This window comes from Anabrus simplex, chromosome 5, assembly GCF_040414725.1.
Source record: "Anabrus simplex isolate iqAnaSimp1 chromosome 5, ASM4041472v1, whole genome shotgun sequence".
Lineage (NCBI taxonomy): Eukaryota > Metazoa > Arthropoda > Insecta > Orthoptera > Tettigoniidae > Anabrus > Anabrus simplex.
This window is the reverse complement of record NC_090269.1, coordinates 9,287,513-9,308,536: the sequence shown is the minus strand read 5'-3', so window position 1 is coordinate 9,308,536 and position 21,024 is coordinate 9,287,513. Positions and strand designations below refer to the sequence as shown.

Below are 21,024 nucleotides of genomic sequence, written 5' to 3'. Positions count from 1 at the left end.
CGGAAGGCAGCCTCTACATGAGAGGAAGTGTTTGATAAAATAAAAAAAACCAACAACTGTGTCACACACATTATATAACTATATAACGTTTCTCAATGTGAATCTTGTTCTTAGCGTGAATTCTATAAGTTGGCTTTGCTGTGTAAACAACAACGGTACTAGTACGTAAAGTGTACGCCAGATGTCTCACAGCGATGCATAAGCGATTCATAGTTTGTGTTTCAAAGATTGCCAATATGAATCTCAAAGATAACCAAGGTCTACCGATTGAGCACTAGGGAGCTCAGGTATCAAGAAAAGGTTTGCATATTGTAGCAGGGTTCCTATTGCAAAATCGGGCATTCGAAATACAGGGCAACATGCCGTTATTAGCCGGCAGGAAATCCTACTGCACTAGTTTTACGAGTGTTTCTGGTACTGGACATTCTGTGTTCTCAAAATTGTTTGTCAGTCCACAGTATTCGAGTAATACTGCATGATACAAACTCGCAGTGATCAATTACGCTGAAACATACGGAAATAGGGCAGCAAGTATTCAGTGTCCAAATGAAACATGCGCTACCACGGCAACAGAAGTGCACTTCATGCGGCCAACTAGTCTCGCAAAGCATTTCGCGGACCAAAAAAGCGGCAATTTTCCGCAAGTAGAGGAGGATCTGCTTAAATATATGATTTTGTTACGCTACATTGGATAGGCCATTTCTCACGAAATAAGACTTAGAAATAGCCGCTGCGCATGGAGTCATTGTTTCGGATTTGAAGGTTAGCCGAGGCTTGATTAATTTTATAAAGAGAAATGGACTTTCTCTTCGACGAAGAACAACATTATGCCAAAAAATTACAAATGATTTCAACCATTTTCATCGCTTTGTGATTGAGAAGCGTAAAGTGAAGGAACATTTGATCGCCCTTATAGGAACCGCAGGCCAGGCGCCAATCAGTTTCCATATGCCACAAAGTCGAAGAATCGATAAGAAAGGAGCATACAGTGTTATTGTACGCGCTACCGGAAGCAAAAACTACGATGTATTGCAATGCTTGCTATAATAGCTGATGGCGGAAAGCTTGCACTTTACGAAAGACAATGCCTAAAGCAAAATTTCCACAAGTGATCCACGTTCGTATTCAAGAAAAAGGGTGGATGGACACCTCACTCGTACAAGATTGTATACGAACGGTTTGGGGGAATGTAGCAGGGTCCCTCCTTCGATGCCCGACCCTTCTCGTGTTGAACAGTTATCTTTTTTGCCAGTATGTCATTGTTATGACATTACATGAATTGTACTTTTATGAGTTCACGTTTATTTCACTTCAGGTCGTATTGTCAGCTCATAACAGGAGGAATATTTTCCAATGTCGGTACTTCAAACCCACGTGTACCTCATGTACCCAATTTGACTTTTGAGAAAAAATCTCAAGTTTTACGCCAAATGACGATAATCGCAAATGAGTTCAACCTATTGTGTTTATATTATGTTTGATATATCCTTTAAATGTAAATTAATTGTAAATAATTTGTAAATATCTGAATTTCTTGAATAATTTACACATCCAAAATTTTCGCCTGTATTTTTCGTCAAAAAAGTGTGTTAATTGCAGGAGAAAATACGGTCTTATGCATTTTGTTGCGTGTGTCGTTGTGACTGGTATGTAAGTGTCGTAAATGTGAATGATTAGGTGCATTTTCCTGTAACCATTCTTATGTTTTCTTATTTTAAGATTTTAAATTGAATGGTCATTTTGCATTGTAACTGTAGATATGTATGCCTTTTTCCTGACCTTTTTTCACCTAGACTGTGGTAGAATATATGTGATGAACTCCAAGAATTAAAAAATCTTCCTATTTTTTGTTTCCAGAAGTTGGCAGGTATGCTACTACAAATTTGAACACATTTAAAAACTTCACTAAAAAAAGCAGTCATTATATGAGTAACTTCGTTTAGGTATAATTGAAAATTAACAATATTGATGGCCTTGATCCGTGGTCAATGTTGAATATGAACGAGTTTAAAAATATTGTTACAAAATGATGAAAGTAAGAATAGAACAATACAAGTGATCACATACAAACTAATAAGGAAATGCATTCCAACACTGCTATTTTTTGTAATTGGAACATAAAAGATATTCAGCCAGGGGAGAGCATATGGTTGAAAAGAATCGTAAATTTATAGATTATTTCTAATGATAAGGAGTTAATACATTCGGCCAAGAAGGGAAAGAAATTTATCTTGCTCAAAAAAAAAAAACTTTGAATAAAGTGTAAATGAAAAAAGTACAGAAGAGAACCCATTGTATAAACTAGCATTTGATCATTTAAGGAAGAAAAAGAGGAAAAAATTTGAAGATCTTTAATTTATGTAGGTATTCTCATTCAGTTCATCAAAATGTTAAATTTTATGTAATGATCATTTTCATAATATTTCACTAGTTTGTTTATTCATTGATATGGTGAATATCTTTCAATCATTAAAAGTGTATTGACAGGGTGGGCCCAAAATAAACTGTTGTAAATAGTTTCTTTAATAGGAGGTGATTTCTACGCATCCAAAATCGGAAAGTTGGTTGACCATTCCGAGAAATGTTTACAGTCTCTTGGGGACTTTGTAGAATAGTGAACTTACTTCGTATGTTGGCATAGGCGTGTTGCGTATGTGTAGGTGGTTTCATAAATGGCCATAACTTGGAAGTGTAACTTACTTTTTGATTCGTCCTCAAAACCGATAATAGATCTGTTATGACATGAGGCGCTAAGATTTGTTGCCTGATCATTTACCGTGGTCAAGATCAAACTTGCAAATTTGGGATCGTAAGTTGAACCCTGTACCTGGTCCATTGTGATAGTTATGTTATAATTGTTGCGAAGATTTCATGGTTCAGAGGCGTAAGTTAAAGCACTAAATTTTGAATTTCCCCCCCCTTTTTTCTTCTTCTGAGTTTTAAAATTTGATAGATAATCGGAATAAGCAACATTAAATAACAGTTAAAGAGCCTGTCAGCTCGGATAACAGGGATGCACTTATAAGTCCAGAAATCAGGTACAATAGAGAGAAATATCTACCCAGTAATTGACAAGGGGTGAGTAATATAACTCTGAAGGTACACTATTTTACAAGAGCATACTTGCTCCATTCGCTTACATTGTCTAGTACGGGGATGGCTAACCTTTAGCAACTAGCGTGTCAATTAAGGTCTTGTTTATTACTTTTTACTGTCTAGTGTACCATCGGTTAATTTCCTTGAAAATTGTCATGAAACCCCTCATTTGTCTTCATTTTGGTATTAGATTGCATCACATATTAATCCATTCGACTGAATGGATTCATGATTTTCTTTTACAAACGTCACTGAAAATTATATTTTTAAAGGGAAATTTTAAGAATAACCTAATAAAATATGGCCATAGAATGAATTGGGACATGTTTCTTTGTTAAGGCGTAATGTTAAAATACGCTATGTTGCTAGATTTTTGTCCACTTTGTTACATCTTAAAAACATTAAAATATGTTAGTATGTTGTCTGACGTGCCACAGAAGTCGTGTTCGCGTGTCACCTAGTGGCTTTACTCCATCCCCATCAATAACATGTCCAACAAATAAGATTTGATCTTGACAGAATTTTGATTTTGCTAAGTTGATTTTAAAACCTGTGTTTTCTAAATTTTCTAGCAGCCGATTGAGCTTATCACAGTGGTCATCGAATGTCTCACTTGCAAACACCAAGTTATCTACGTAGCATGTCACATACTCTTTCACCTCAGGCAACAGATTTCTATCTAGAGCTCTTATCAATACTGCACAGATGTTCTTCAGTCCATAAGGCAATCTACAGTATGCGTAGGTTTGATTGTTAAACATAAAACCAGTCAATGGTCTTGACTTCTCTTCCAGTAATGTGTGGTGAAATGACAAAGTGAAATCTAAGCTTGTGAAGTATCTCATATTCTTGAATCTTTTTACTATCTCCTTGATCTTTGGAACTTGATCATATTCCGGGATTAGTTTTTCATTTAATTTCCTGTCATCCAGACACACTCTTAGCTTCCCATTACTTTTTTTTTTTACAATAACGATTGGGTTCAGATAAGGTGCTGGTGTTTTAACGATTATTCCGTCATCCATCATCTCTTGAATAATCTTCTTTGCATCCCGAAAATACTTCTCGGGAATGTCGTATAATTTTCCTTTATTGGATGTCCAGTCGTTCACAACGATTTTATATTTGAAATTTGGGATTTGGCCAGGTTTATCTTTTAATATTTCAGAATATTTTTCTATAATTGCATACAATCTCTGCTTTTCTTTGGCATTTAATTTGGTCTCAGCAATCTTTTTCCATATATTTGGTTCTTCCTTTTCATCATCAATCATTAAAATTTTTTCTAAGCTTTGTATTATTTCTTCTCCTTCCTCAGTTTCACTTAGTGGTGTACATTCTTCCATTTGCCTCTGTATTTTCAATCCTTCAAATTTCATGTGTTCTAAATCTTGTGCCTCGTCATTCAGTTTAATTCTTTCCTTCGTTATTTTACCATCATCTTCAATAATAGGGAATCTTATTTCTTGTTTTCTCGGATCTATGGTCATTTCTGTGCTCATCATGAAATCGATTCCAAGGATTATACACTGACTGACAGTGACAATGCAACACCAAGGAGGAGAGGTTCGAAAGGGATGAAAGTTGGGGAAAAAAACAGAGACGGCACGGATGAATAATTGATGTTTATTTCAAACCGATATGCAGGTTACACAATGCGCACGGCATCGACTCAGTAGGATGTAGGACCACCGCGAGCGGCGATGCACGCAGAAACACGTCGAGGTACAGAGTCAAAAAGAGTGCGGATGGTGTCCTGAGGGATGGATCTCCATTCTCTGTCAACCATTTGCCACAGTTGGTCGTCCGTACGAGGCTGGGGCAGAGTTTGCAAACGGCGTCCAATGAGATCCCACACGTGTTCGATTGGTGAGAGATCCGGAGAGTACGCTGGCCACGGAAGCATCTGTACACCTCGTAGAGCCGGTTGGGAGATGCGAGCAGTGTGTGGGCGGGCATTATCCTGCTGAAACAGAGCATTGGGCAGCCCCTGAAGGTACGGGAGTGCCACTGGCCACAGCACATGCTGCACGTAGCGGTGGGCATTTAACGTGCCTTGAATACGCACTAGAGGTGACGTGGAATCATACGCAATAGCGCCCCAAACCATGATGCCGCGTTGTCTAGCGGTAGGGCGCTCCACAGTTACTGCCGGATTTGACCTTTCTCCACGCCGACGCCACATTCGTCTGCGGTGACTATCACTGACAGAACAGAAGCGTGACTCATCGGAGAACACGACGTTCCGCCATTCCCTCATCCAAGTCGCTCTAGCCCGGCACCATGCCAGGCGTGCACGTCTATGCTTTGGAGTCAATGGTAGTCTTCTGAGCGGACGCCGGGAGTGCAGGCCTCCTTCAACCAATCGATGGGAAATTGTTCTGGTCGATATTGGAACAGCCAGGGTGTCTTGCACATGCTGAAGAATGGCGGTTGACGTGGCGTGCGGGGCTGCCACCGCTTGGCAGCGGATGCGCCGATCCTCGTGTGCTGACGTCACTCGGGCTGCGCCTGGACCCCTCGCACGTGCCACATGTCCCTGCGCTAATCATCTTCGCCACAGGCGCTGCACCGTGGACACATCTCTATGGGTATCGGCTGCGATTTGACGAAGCGATCAACCTGCCCTTCTCAGCCCGATCACCATACCCCTCGTAAAGTCGTCTGTCTGCTGGAAATGTCTCCGTTGACGGCGGCCTGGCATTCTTAGCTATACACGTGTCCTGTGGCACACGACAACACGTTCTACAATGACTGTCAGCTGAGAAATCACGGTACGAAGTAGGCCATTCGCCAACGCCGTGTCCCATTTATCGTTCGCTACGTGTGCAGCACAGTGGCGCATTTCACATCATGAGCATACCTCAGTGACGTCAGTCTGCCCTGCAATTGGCATAAAGTTCTGACCACTCCTTGGTGTTGCATTTGCTCTGTCAGTCAGTGTATTATACCTTATTCGATTCATCATTATAAATGGATGTTCAAATAATACTTTGCTGATCCTTATGTTTAAATTAGTTTGTATTTTACATTCAACTGATTTGTCTGGTATTATTCCACGTATCTTTGTCTGCGCCACTGGAATTATGGGTAAATTTTCTTTCAGATTTATTTCATCAAATAGTACTTTTGATATGACGCTTATGCTTGCTCCCGAGTCGATCAAACAATGCGTCTTCAATCCATTTACTCGCACGATAATGATGGGTAACCGTGCTTTGGTTTCTCTATTCTTTTTCTGCGGTTCTTCTAATAAATCGTCTGGGTTTATGTCCCAAGACTCAATTTGTAGGATATATCAAGTACCAATTTTGCTGTATATTTCATTCCAAGCATTATCTGTTTTGTTTCCTAATCTAACATTGGTGGGTTTTTTTTACTCCGGGAATCCAGTTCATATGTTTGGGCTTCCGGGTTTAATTTTTGTTCATCCCTCTTTATCCTTTTATACTCTTGAAGCTCCAAACTTTCAGCTCCTTCTAAATCCCCATTTATATTTCGATCCTTTATTGCTTCTTCCCATTTCTTCTTCTCTTGGGTTTCTCTTCTCAAGCCTTGAATATATTGCCTATTCCTGCTTTGCCTATTGTTGTGATTATTAATTTGTCTTCCCCGATACATTGGTCTTCATTTATAGTTGCCTCGTTCTCTACTACCTCTTTATTGGTTATATGGTCGATAGTAAGGTATAAATCCTCTATCTTCGTTTTGCTTTCCGGCATCATGATCATTCTGCCTGCAGTTGCATCGGCTTTGCTCTCTCATTCTCCCTTCGTCCTCACTACATTCTCTTTTTCTGGGGTTCCTATCAGTGTCTCTTCTCTCAGGAAATGACTTTCTCTGACTGTCCTCCCAGTTCAATACATTTATTTCCTCCTGGTTATTCATGCTCCTATTTATTTTTGACGTATGACCAGACATCGTATCAAGTTGCCTCAGTATACTTTCCATTTCTACCGCTGACTTTACATTTGCTATCGCTAGTAATCTCTGGGTTTCTGGAGGGAGTTGTTTTTGTATTGTCTTTATCGCCTCCAGTTCACTGGGTGCTGAGTCCAGGTTTTGGAATCTATGGAATTGGTATGAGAAATAGTCATTTTACCTAGTCTGTCCCATTGACGAATACTTCCTTGAATATAGTTCTAGCCTACGGTTTTGTTGAATTTCGGGATTCCAAAATCGTTTCAAGAAAGCAATCCTAAACTCTTCATATTCATGCAATGTGTACTTGAAGGCTTGGTACCACAAGTTTGGGTTTGCATCCAAGTGTTTCTCAATTATTCTAAGTTTCTTTTCGTCGGGAATCCTATTCTCACGGAAGTATTCCTCTATTTCCCGTAAAAATCTCTTTGGTGACAGATGCAAAATTGTTAAAGTGTTTAGGTCTGTCATCGTAAGTTTTGATAATGTTTATTATCGCTGGGCCTCCATTTCCGTTATTTCCTATCATTACGTCCTTGTTACTTTGCTCTGTTTCTCCAGATATTGTAGGTGTTCCCTCTCTTTCGTTTATCTGAATGTCCACCATCCTTTGCTCACTCAGCTGTTTCGATATCTCCGATTTCGTTGTTTGGATTTCGCCTTTAATGCTCTGAATTTCTTTCCTCATCTCATCTACTCCTTGCTCTGTTCTAACTATCCTTTCCTCCGTCTTGTTTTTATTCTTTTTCATTTCTTCTTTTATCATCTTCATCTCATCCCCAATCTGGTCACGTGCTAAAATGAAATTATCTCCCATTGTTTTATTTGCCGATAGCACATCTTCGTTTATTTTTTTCAATTTCTCATCATATTGACTCCATTTTCCTTGTGAATCTATTCTTATCGATTCCATACTGTCCGTCAATTTCTTTATTTCATCCTCTTTCAGCCCCTGAATGCAGTTCTTACTTTCTGCTATTTCACCTCTAATTTTATTTGTGTCATTGTAGATCTCTTTATTCTTATCTTCCATTCTCTCCATCATTTCAGTTCGAAGATCACTTATTCCGGTTTTCATCAGAAAAATTTCTTCTTCAATTTTACCAATTCCCGTTTTTATCTCTCCCTCTCCATTTTCCTCATCTCTTCCATCTGGTTTCGATGCCTTTCTTCTTGTTTCTGTCGGTATTCTTTCTGGTATTCTTCTTGTTTCCTATTCATTTCTGTTAATATTTCTATCATTCCCTTTTGTTCTCCTCTCGTCTTCTCTAATTCCTCGGTTATCTTATTTATCTGCTCTACCTTTTCCTTTATGCTTTCCTTCTGCTCTCCTTTCATTCTCTCTAAGTCTTCAATTATCCTATTTATCTCCTCATCCTTTTCCTGTAATCTCTCTTCCTGCTTCTTCTGATATTCCTCGAATTGTGAGTGTATTCTTCCATTTGCCTGTGTATTTTCAATCCTTCAAATTTCTTGTGTTCTAAATCTTGTGCCTCGTCATTCAGTTTAATTCTTTCCTTTGTTATATTGCTATTTTGCTTAACTTCGCTTAAGTTTCTATTTCACTAATTGTTTATAGCTTATAATCACAAAAATATATTAATATTTCAATCCAGTATGGGATTGGCAATCTGACTTCCCTCAATAACCAGCCGTTCTGCTGCCCCAGTCATGTATGAAATTTGAGAATAAGCATTCTTGATATTCCTAAAATTATTAACCTATTTACTATCTATACCTTAATGAAAATAAAATAAAAAAATCATATCATTATCTAAATTAATGATCATTAATCGTCTTAACCTACTAATCATTCAAATTATTGTTGCTATTTCATTCATTATTATCATCCATTTCTTCTTCAGTTCCTTTTATCGTCCATATGACTTCTTGTCTAACTTTTAACTTCTTAATCTCTTGGTTTCTTTCATAAGTATCCAATCTCAATCATTTGCTTCTTCTGAATTTTGCCTCAATGCTGGGCATTGACTTCTTATGTCAATCATCTTCTTTATAGGTTTCCACGTCTTCAGTCTTGCCACATGTCTGGGCATCAATTAAAATGCACCACCATGCCAGGTATCCTCAGTCTTGCCTTAACAGTGGGTGTCAATATTAAAATGCATGCCCAACATTTTAATTTTTTTTATTATACTGGGTATCCTCAGTCTTGTCGCACGTATGGGCGTCAATTAATAATGCGCCGCGCATTTAATTGAATTTGCCGATATTCAACTTGTCACGCTGTACGATCAATTAAATGCACCGGTTGCTTCTCCTATTGAAATAGAATAAATGGGCGTTTACAAATTTGCAACCACGCATTATAATTTAATATGCATCTGCAGCTTGATCTATCTTCTTTACCCGTAAAATAAAATAAATGTTCTTTCGTCGTCATATCTTTTGATTATGATGATATTCTCCATCTCGCATTTCGTTATTGAAGTCAAATAAGTTTCTAATCCGCTGCGCGATACCTCTCAGGGGATAGTATTATGCAAAAGACTTTTTTTTTTAAATTTACGTGGGATCAACCGAGCTCCCATATATCCTCCTCTCTAGTTCGTCAGTCTATTCTTTTCCCCTTAAATGTAATAAAGAATATTAATAACTCATTCCTTTAAGTTCATCCGTTCATCATCTTGCAGAAACTCTACCGAAAATAATCTCCTATGAAAATGAAATGAAATAGCAACTGAATTAATTTAAATTCTTAACTTCTAGTTTATTCATAATTATGATAATCTTTGGAATGAATTATAAAATTGATAACATACTCATTTACATATATCGCATTCTCATTTAAAAAATAAACAACATAACGTAATTAATATTATCCATGATTAAAATCAAGTCTTTGCCTCGAGAAAAGAAAACGTAATCATAAAAATAGAAATATTAGTGTAAGAAAGAATCTTTGAACATTCTCATCTATCGTATTGACACGTTCAGTACCTGCTTCTGATCGGGACACTTGAATACCTGGACCGGCCATTTTGATGCCGGCCCTCTTGACGTGCATCACTTAATACAATTTACAATTACTCCTAAAATGTTGAAAAATGTTACTTTGTGCTTACCTCTAGTAAATATTTTGGGTGAGATATCTGGTGTCACAGGTTTCAAAATACGTCTAATTTTACACAGCCTATCTGTACTTTCGGCATAATGATTACTGTCACCGAAGTGAAGAAATGAAAGAATATGAAGGAAGCGTGTTCGGAACATCGTATTAGAAAATATCAGAGTATGAAAAACAGGGTCTTCGGTCCAGTACATTTTTATATCAGAATTTTGGACTGATCGGTTTCCACGATTGCATGATCGAATTATTTGTGAAAGGCCGGGGTGCCGCACTTGACTCGCGTATAGATTGGTCAGCTCACACACATTCTGATAAAATTCGTCATTCATGAAAGTACTCATGTAACTCATAATATCCTGGTCATTTTCTATTTGAACCTTTATACCTGAATTCTCTGTAAATGGTGGAATGGGTGGACAATAACTAGGATGATATCTGATTCGGGAATCGGAATTTCCTCGTCACTCTCACTTTCACTATCTGAGTCTATTTCAGGAATAAGTTCATCACCAGAATAATCATTGTGAAAAATATCTAATAATTAATCTTCCGTAAGAAACTTTGTTTTATAAGCCAATATACTACACTCGGTAAGAACAACACGCACTGAATTGGAATCTCAAGTACCGTCTTGATACGCAAGGCAATGCTGAGATATTCCCACTAAAACAGCTAAGATAAACATGAGCCCACTCAACGCGAGGGTCAACCACCTTCCTGCTACAACCAGTAACGCTGACTAAGGTGTAAGAATCCATAGATGACGAATATAAACAGCATTGCTTCGCACGGAACATTAAACGTCTTATGCCGTCCACGGCCCGCAGCATAGGAGCAGGCTTAAACGTCTTACGCCGTCCACGGTCCGCAATGAGTTAAATAGTAATGATGTCGAATATCTTGAGTATTCAAAATGAAAATCAATGTCAATATCATTATCAATGACAATGTCAAAAATAAAATCAATAATAATAATAATAATAATAATAATATCAGGTATGCCTATTCTCATCCTTTTCAAGTCATTAATCTTGTCTTATTTTCTCAGATTATTATTTGTAACGAGTGCAGAATAAGTAAGTTCCTGTCATAATAGCTTTCAATGGCTATTCTACAACGTATCAATAAAAATAAAAATGATTTATCATTCTTCCTGTCATTTGACAAAATATATCCATGATATCTTTTGGAAAAATATATATGAGTTGGCTAACATACCATAATTATATCAATAGGCAAGTCTAACATCTATCAGTGCCATATTCTCTTTCAAATATAGTTAACTAATCGTGAAATTTACAAGGAATTTCATCGATGATAATTATTTACCCGATATTGGTATTAATTCAAATTATGAAGATGCTCCTTCCAATAAATTATGACTTCGACATAAATCAGCGCTAGGACTATACATAATATGCAAAATTCTCTTAGGAAATACTCAGTTTAAACTTTAATATCACTATTTAGGAATAATCTCTGGTTGACTGTACACCAATAATGACCTGCAAATCAAGTAACCATATGTCACCTTATGTACAACATATTTAACCCAACATCAAATGCTACTATTTAATTCATGTCGCAATTACCACGACTGTAAGCTATCATTAGCATATTGTCGCGTAAATACGATCAATCATTCGCATATATATATCTTCCATCGTATTTGCATCATAAATAACATGACTCCACACCTAATTCATCATTAAACATATTCAACATGACATTCACAACCTTAATCTCATTATTTCATCATATATATATTCCCACATTCATATAAGAACATCAATCATTCCTAACCAAGTAGCGTAATAACAACAAATTCCACTGTCATTTTATAATGATGCTTTATGGGTTTAATTATCAATTAACACAAGCAATTACTCTACACCTGTAAAAGAAAACGTATATTAATGCTTCAGGCTCATATTTACTCACATTTTGCGACGTTTCAACGTTGAAACACGTTATACTGTCCTAGAGAATGATCTTTTTCATTTCGCATAATAGTTGGATTGAATCACATTATGAGAAACACATTTCTTCAATAGTAAGTCGAAGTATCGTTGCAAAGCTCTCCATAAATGAAAATAAACATCCCTACATATGAATGTGAACTCAAGTAACCGATAGCTACCTAAATCCTTGCCTTTAAGACAATTATGAGTTCTTTTGCGAAGATCCTGCACATTGAACTTAGATCTCGAAGATTTAAACGTTAACCTTATTATAACCACATTTCAAGATATCAATATACTACATTTTAATCGAAATATGGGTAATTTAAATGGATAAACTGCACGGAACTTAACTTATCTCTACCCTCGTCACTGGACTGGGTTGACTTCCATCTGGTTCTTCCTTGGATTATGGCCTCTCGTTCACAGCTGCGTCATCACTGGGCGATGGTTACCGGGCTCAGCCGTGTAGAATCAACTGGATGGTGTCCACCAGTTGCTAATCCCATTCTCTCGGCTTAGTTGCTCATGTTAATGCCGTAGTATACATGCGATAAAAAGAACATCTTGTAGTATAATATTAGTTCCACAGTTTAGTTGTGTAATGACTTAGCTTGTATCTACTTTCTACTTTCTAACAATTTGTTCTTCTGAAAAACGATATTATTTTCAATTATAATGTATGTGCAATGCTTTAAATGATCTCTAGTTTGACGCGGTGAAGTCTGATTTCTTTCTAAGTAGTGCTTGTGATAACTACGGATTTGATCCAGGGTTTCAGTCAATATTATCTCTTCCCTTCTTCGTAGTTTATTTTACGCTTGTGAATCTTGTTGTTTATTCGAGTCTAAGCGTAATATCTTGATATTCTTAATTCTTCATACAAATATCATCAAATATTCCCTCGAAAACATTCTTTCTCTTCTTGTCTTGATCCTTTCGTGAAACTTTGTTACGATGCTCGTCGTATGTTTTTTTTTTTTTAGCGATTGTTCCCTTGCTGGTCTAACAATTTTTACAAACAAACAAAAATCTACTTTTTCTTAGTCACAGCCGCATTGATCTCATGTCTGATCGCCTTGTTTCCAAATCGTGGCTTACTTGAATCGTTATGTCTGAATTTCTCTCGACATATTCACGGCTTATTTGGTTCGGTACATCTGTATTTTTTTACTACATTCTTCTACTACGTAATCTTTGTCATATTATCGCGATGCATGGCAAATATTGGTGTTGTAACATCTCGTTTTGACGTAATCAGGCAATGAAACGGTACATTAGACTTGCCGAAAGTTTACATTTAAACAGTGATTTTAGAATCTTACATTAATCGAAGAAGTTTGAAACGTTCCCCTCAAGTTATCTGCCTGGGGTTATCACATGTTACGAAATATCTGCCATTACCTTGAGTTGTTGGGCCTTCCGAATGCGGGCCTACAGCCCCTGCCTCCTCGTTACACCATACACACACTAAACCGGAGCGATGAAGATGACAATAGGCCCTAAAGCGCCCAGCTTTTATAGCATCTCAGAGGGGGAAGTTCAGAACTCGCTTGAGAACTGCAGAATGCCTGTACACATCCCGAATTTTAATTGGCTAGAGAAATATACACAAAATTCCTGATTGGTTAATAACTTAAGGAAGAAGGAAGCCGTAGGAGTATTGACAACCTTAGCACATTAAAAAACAATCTAAAAAATTTAAGGTTTACAAACATAGAAAATTCCCATAAAAATAAATTGTCCGTAATCTCGCCAGAGGGGGCACATAGGCCGATAATAGAGACATTTAACTGGTTAAATGTCAAAGTATCTTAAATTGCATTGGTTCCGGATTCACCTCACAGATGGCCTTCTAGAAGGCTCACGGTTCAACGGGACGGAGATTGTGTACCCCCGGTACAATAATGATGATGATGATGATGATGATGATGATGATGATGATTGTTGTTTTAATGGAAAAAAGGAATAGAATTAACAGCTGCAAAGTTAGCTGTAACAATCAGTGTTCCTGTTTTTGTGGTTTGTTATTCCTCAAATTAAGGTACTATTTTGCAGTTCCAAGTGATGTGACTGTTAATTTATGTAATTACGAGAGAATTTTTCCAGCTTAGAACAAAGAAAATGTAAATAAATATCAAATCTATTGTCTGAGTTATTGCATGATTGCAGTAGTATAGGTATTTTATAAATTCATTTTCACAATAAAATTATAAATAGAATGTCAGTTTTGTGAATAATTTTCTACATTCGGTTTTCTTTCAGGAGAACATGTTTTCGTTTGAGTCGGAGAAGGAAACCTTTGCTCTGAAACCAATGAACTGTCCTGGACACTGGTAAGCAAATGTTCTGATAAGGGGAAAAATTCAAAGGAATATTCTCAAACTATATGAGTTGAAACTGCACTGATTTTATCATATAAGTTGGTTTAAAGGCCATTTAAGAGCGATTACCAAGCGAGTTGTCCGTTCAGTTAGGGATGCGCAGCTGTGGGCTTGCATTCGGGAGATAGTGGGTTCGAACCCTACTGTCGGCAGCTCTGAAGGTGGTTTTCCGTGGTTTCCCATTTTCATACCAGAGCCTTACCTTAATTAAAGCCATGGCTGCTTCCTTCCCACTCCTGCCCATTCCTATACCATCATCACCGTAAGACCTATCTGTGCCTTGCTACGTAAAGAAACTTTAAAAAAAAAAAAAAAAAAAAAAAAAAAAAAAAAGAGAGAGAGATTACGATAAACTTTTTCCATAAAATCAGTTCTGGGGTAGATTACAAGTAATGTTTTGACATGCTTAGCCCATATTGTCAACTTCGAACAGTTTAAAGATGCAGTACTTCGTAGAACCCCTATTTAATGTTTTTACAGGGATCTAATATTTTTAACCTTAAATGGGAGTTTACATTAAATCGAGGTCTTAGTAAAGAATACACATTTTCCAGAGATTTTTGCGTGTATTAACATAAATTGTGAGATGCTCCTGCTTCTCTGGCTGTATTTATTTTCAGTTTCACATATGTTTAATTTATGTTACTAAATCTTTGCTTTCTTTCTGTACTGGCAGTCTTCCCCTTGATAATTTATCATACTGTCACAAGTTGGCAATAGTGTCCCCTCTCGTACCTTTGACTTTTCTGCCTCATTGATTTTAAGTCTATTAATGATATTTTTTCTTTGAACTTCGGAGAAAGGCAAAATGGATTCCAGAATCACAATGCTGACCACCTTACTGTGTTATAATATTTATAATAGATTCAAATGATGTTATGTTGGAGATTTGCACAGAATCTATAATTTCTTATTTTTACTTAACTTGGTAAATTTTTTCTTGATTAATTTCTGTGGCTTTTTATCCTGCTTTATCGGTCATAGTTTGGTTACTGTTCAGCCGAACGGTATGCCTTGATGGTGTTGCCATATTATTTTGCCCTTTGCTTGAGTTTTGCCTATTTTCGACGTCTAGCCACATTATGTGGGCGTTTCTTACCTTATTTGTATGTATCACTTCAATGTTGTGGCACAAGACGGTCTATTCCAATGTTATTGGTGTGATTGACATCTCCATTTGTACGTGCCTGGTATTTTGGATATCTTGTCGGGGATTTCATTGATGTCTTATGCTTGCCTGTTTTAAGTTCTCTAAGTGTGCTTTGTAAGTGCTTACATGGCATTTATCATCAGAACTGTTTTCTTGAGACGACGTGGTGGTTTTGTACATATCTAGTCTGGTAATTAGGGCCTATGCACGGCATTACCCCAATACTATCTTATTGAGTGACTTTGCATTTTGGTGCATTTCTACATGGCACTTTGGATCTGTAAGATGCCCAATTCTGTATGTTTGTCATGCGGTTGAATGGAATAGATCGTATTTAGTTACACAATGAAAGAGAAAGATTTATATCACCTAGAGTTTTTATTCCACTCTAGATTAATATTTTATTTTACTGACTCTTCTTAGATTCCATAAATGTCTTGCTATTGTGCGACCTAGCAGTAACCTTGTCCTTTCTTTTGGGCCTTTTTAGAGATAGCCATTTTATTTTTCTGGACGAATCCTTTCATTTTTTCATTCATTTGACACACATCCGCATGTGATGCATTTTTTGCCCTATTTTATTTTCTTCTTTTCCCTAACCTATTATTGAGGAGCCTTTTTCTCAGGGGTCTGTACCTTCTCTGGTGCGTTATACATTATTTTGAAATAAGTTATTATCGGAAATATTTCATCTCCGAGGTAAACGGGATGATATGCGAAGAGTTTTTCTCCTGATGAAAGAATGAGTGGGAACCCTAACCCATCCCTAGTACTGAAGTACTGTACACAAATTGTATTATCTTATGAAGCTCACTAGAGAGGAGTTATGTTGACAATCTTCACACTCAAGCACTCTCTAAAAGAATGTATGATCTGTGTTTTATTTTCTTGCTATGAATTTATTTATCTTCCATTTGAACCTTTTTAATAAACTTATGTTTAAGTCTTACCTCTTTCTTTCCTTTGCCGTAGTAAGGTTGGTTTAGTTGGATACGTAGGACAAAAGGAGTCCAACTTTGAACAGTTTGTTTGCTCCGATCGACGATTTATCGGACCTGAGTACCTTGCCACCACACATTACCCCTCGTATTTAGACTCTGGTATCTGATATTTATCACCTTGCATTATCATGATCTCTTTCTGTGTGTTATCTCTGCTGATTGGTGATGTTGTGTTTTTTTTTTTCATCAGATTTCCACAAACTTTTGGAAGCACAGTGGTCTTGCTACTCTTCAAGAACCTGCTCCGTACTACATTTACATATTTGATCTAAGACTTCTTCAGTATTTTCAGAACTATAGACACGCAGTGCTGACCCCTTATACATTGCCTCATTAACTGCAACTGAAAAATACGTATTTGATTCTACACTTCTAGATAACATTGAAATTTCAATTTTTATACTTATCTGAGATTGGCTGAAATTTCAACACACAGTGCTCCCTAAAGTGTTCTAGTACTTCACCAACAGCAACTGACGTAATTATTTAAACTTCACATTTTATTTACCTGTGCATTGTCTTTTATACTTATTTGTGATCAGCTGATGATGACCAATAATGCGTGTCGAAACCGGTGCCAATAATAATTAAGTAGGAATGTAAAACTTACATTTCTTATTTTAATAGTTGAACCATCATGTATCTTCTTTCAACTTAATTGTGAACCCTTTCAGCAGGTCTTCTGTTAGCCTTGAGAATACAGAGTGGTGCTTCATGTTTGCTGATGACCATGTATTTTGTCCTTTTTATGTTAATACCAAGGCCGTGTCGAAGGCTGGCATGGCACATCTTCTCTAAGAGATTTTACAGTCCCTCAATACTATCAGCAAAGAGTACTGTATCGTGTGCATCCTGTATATTGTTGATGACATCGCCTTTCACCTGTATTCCATCCGAGACAATGTCAAACGCAAGATTTGCTGAGAATATAGGTTGAACAGCAATGGCAACAAAACACAACCGTGTTGCGTGCCTCTAGTGAACGTGACTGATTCCGAGAGCTTGTTTTCGATGTGTACCGCCTCCTGACCCCAGTAGAGATTTCACATTATGTGGTACATGTGTCTTTTCCACCCACCCTTGTGCCCTTCAGTTCATTGATCAGTTTGTCATACCTATAAAAGGCAAAGGCATTAGAGTGAAACCTCCTTATTGCATTCCTCATTAACACGTTTTCCCGCTTAGCACATCATAAATTCAAAGTCCCGATTTTCATTGTATTAAATCTACATGTAAATATACTTCGGTTGTCGTGACACGAATTTCTACTATTACCGCTTAATACGATCACATTTTTCCTAGTCGTAAAACTGTTGTTTGTCATCCCTTGTGAAAGGAACGTGATTTCCAATTCAGGTTAAGAAAGAGCCCTCGCCGTAGTTGCCTTTAATTTCCTGACTTCACACCATATGTTGTACCTTCGGGGAGCAAGCTGGTAGCGACAGAAATGTTCAGTTTTGCTTGCCGGTTAGCAGTGAGACTGCAGAATAACATAGTGAGCCAGTTTGTGCTTGTATTTCGTATTCCATTCAGACGTTAAAAATTAAATAATTGAAAAGGAGGTTCAACCTATTCAATACTTAAAAGAAAGAAATGCAGTAATCACATTCCTATTTAAATGGGACCGGTTTCGACCTTAGTCCAGGTCATCATCAGCCGTAAAAACATGTACAATGTTTATGAATATTGGAGGTCAGTTTCACACTCTGATAGGCACAAAGACACGACACCACATTACGAAGATCAAAAATAACTTGAAGTCGCAGACGAATAGATTTGTAGTAGAAAGCCGCCAGCTCCTGGTGATCAGCGCTGCACATTCAAGGTCATGCGCTGCGGTCGAACGCCAAAGTAGAGTGGAGAATGTTTTGAAGGTCAAGAATTTGTCACGGTTGCGGGAAGTTAAGTACGTATATAAAAAATATACGACGCAAATCAGTATAATTGAATGAGTACTTGTACTCTTCCTAAGTTCTTGGAAAACAGTTGACTTGAAAAAACAATTGTAGAGAGAAGAAAAAAATGTAGTAAAAAGCGCAATATCGGAAAAACAAACGAAAACTTATACGCACAGTACGCTATTTTTTAAATGAAAAATTTTTAGGTTATGATTGAAGTAGTCGAAGTTGGCGCAAGACAAGAGTTAACATTTGAAAGAGGAGAACCGAAATGAAGGTCGTGGGGTTTTTTTTTTTTTTTTAATAGAGAAGGAAGAATAAATTAAACGAGGAAGAGTGATAGTGAAATAAGAGAAAGAATAAAAGAAATTGAAGTTAGATGGTAATGAGGAAGGATAAGATAGGGAATGAAGGAGGGGTAGTTGAGGGTGGGTTATTGGAGGTAGAAAATGTGGGTGGGAACTATGTAAGGCATGGAAAATAGAATTGGGGTTTTGGAATTTGGAATTTTTGAGAAGAATAATTAGGAAGTCAAAAAGGATATTGGGTTTTTCAGAAATGTCGTTTAAATTGAAATTAGGGTTGAAGTACTGGTCAAGGTGGATAAAGCAATTTTCAGTAATGTTTAAGAGGGGGCCTTTGTTAATGATTTTAAGTATATTTATGTCATTGTCAATACTGGTGAAACTATGCAAGCATTACTGAAAATTGCTTTATCCACCTTGACCAGTACTTCAACCCTAATTTCAATTTAAACGACATTTCTGAAAAACCCAATATCCTTTTTGACTTCCTAATTCTTCTTCTCAAAAATTCCAAATTCCAAAACCCCAATTCTATTTTCCATGCCTTACATAGTTCCCACCCACATTTTCTACCTCCAATAACCCACCCTCCTAACCCACCCTCAGCTACCCCTCCTTCATTCCCTATCTTATCCTTCCTCATTACCATCTAACTTCAATTTCTTTTATTCTTTCTCTTATTTCACTATCACTCTTCCTCGTTTAATTTATTCTTCCTTCTCTATTAAAAAAAAAAAAAAACCCACGACCTTCATTTCGGTTCTCCTCTTTCAAATGTTAACTCTTGTCTTGCGCCAACTTCGACTACTTCAATCATAACCTAAAAATTTTTCATTTAAAAAATAGCGTACTGTGCGTATAAGTTTTCGTTTGTTTTTCCGATATTGCGCTTTTTACTACATTTTTTTCTTCTCTCTACAATTGTTTTTTCAAGTCAACTGTTTTCCAAGAACTTAGGAAGAGTACAAGTACTCATTCAATTATACTGATTTGCGTCGTATATTTTTTATATACGTACTTAACTTCCCGCAACCGTGACAAATTCTTGACCTTCAAAACATTCTCCACTCTACTTTGGCGTTCGACCGCAGCACATGACCTTGAATGTGCCGCGCTGATCACCAGGAGCTGGCGGCTTTCTACTACAAATCTATTCGTCTGCGACTTCAAGTTATTTTTGATCTTCGTATATTAGTTGATAGTGTTGTGACTTTGTGCATGGCAGAATGTGGTGTCGTGTCTTTGTGCCTATCAGAGTGTGAAACTGACCTCCAATATTCATAAACATTGTACATGTTTTTACGGCTGATGGTGACCTGGACTAAGGTCGAAACCGGTCCCATTTAAATAGGAATGTGATTACTGCATTTCTTTCTCTTAAGTATTGAATAGGTTGAACCTCCTTTTCAGTTATTTAATTTTTAACATCAATAATTTCAATACGGAACAATGAAATTTTTATCTTTAAATTCCATTCAGACGTTAGAAATGTATTTTGTGTTCAGTGGTACAGTGAACGATAGCGAATATTTGTCACGTGATAGCGTACATCTAAATTAGGAACATGATCATCACTCCTTGTTAATGAAGACTGTGCCGGAGGTACACTCTGTGCATTTAAATCAAGCGCCTTTTAGACGGTCATCAGTAATAAAAACTCTGAAAGTGCTAGTGGAAGAAGTTTGAGCATTTATCGTTAAATGTCCATACTGTTGACTTACGTGCGGCCTCTGGTGTGAAGATGAAGAAACAATCTATTTTCAAATTAATTTTATGCGTCAAGGTTTCCTAAACTGAATTGTTTGTAGATTGTTTTTGGTGTTCTAAGGTTTCTAGCACTTCTATCTTTTGTCGCTGGCTTTAAAAATTAACCAATAAGGAATTTTTGAAATGAATTTACCAATAAGAATTGTGGGTGTGTCCAGGGCTTCAGCCCAGAGATTTCTGGAATCTTCCTCTCCACTATAAAAGCTGGGACCTTTCGGGCCATATTGTCTTTTGATCGCCCCAGTCCAGCAGTAGTGTGTGTTAGTATGTCACGTCGGTGACGAGTTGTAGCTCTCCCCAACCATATTTCGAAATCTGCATTCGTGCAATAGAAATTTGTGTCATTCGGAAATTATTTCAGTGTTGTATTCGACTAGTAAATTTTACGTGGCTTTGCCCACATTATTTATTTGATATTATCTTCGTCGTTGTAACTATGGGATTGTATTACTT

At 37.1% G+C, this 21,024-nt stretch overlaps 1 protein-coding gene across 4 annotated transcripts in view; it reads left to right on the top strand.

Annotated features, from left to right (window-relative positions):
* The window catches only part of ThrRS (threonine--tRNA ligase), a 250,000-nt gene that overhangs the window by 137,046 nt on the left and 91,930 nt on the right, over positions 1-21,024 (top strand). For all 4 annotated transcript variants that reach the window (XM_067146758.2, XM_067146755.2, XM_067146757.2 and 1 more), the window contains one exon: positions 14,332-14,402. In XM_067146758.2, coding sequence (XP_067002859.2) covers positions 14,332-14,402 — 71 coding nt within the window. The remainder of the gene's footprint in view (positions 1-14,331; positions 14,403-21,024) is intronic.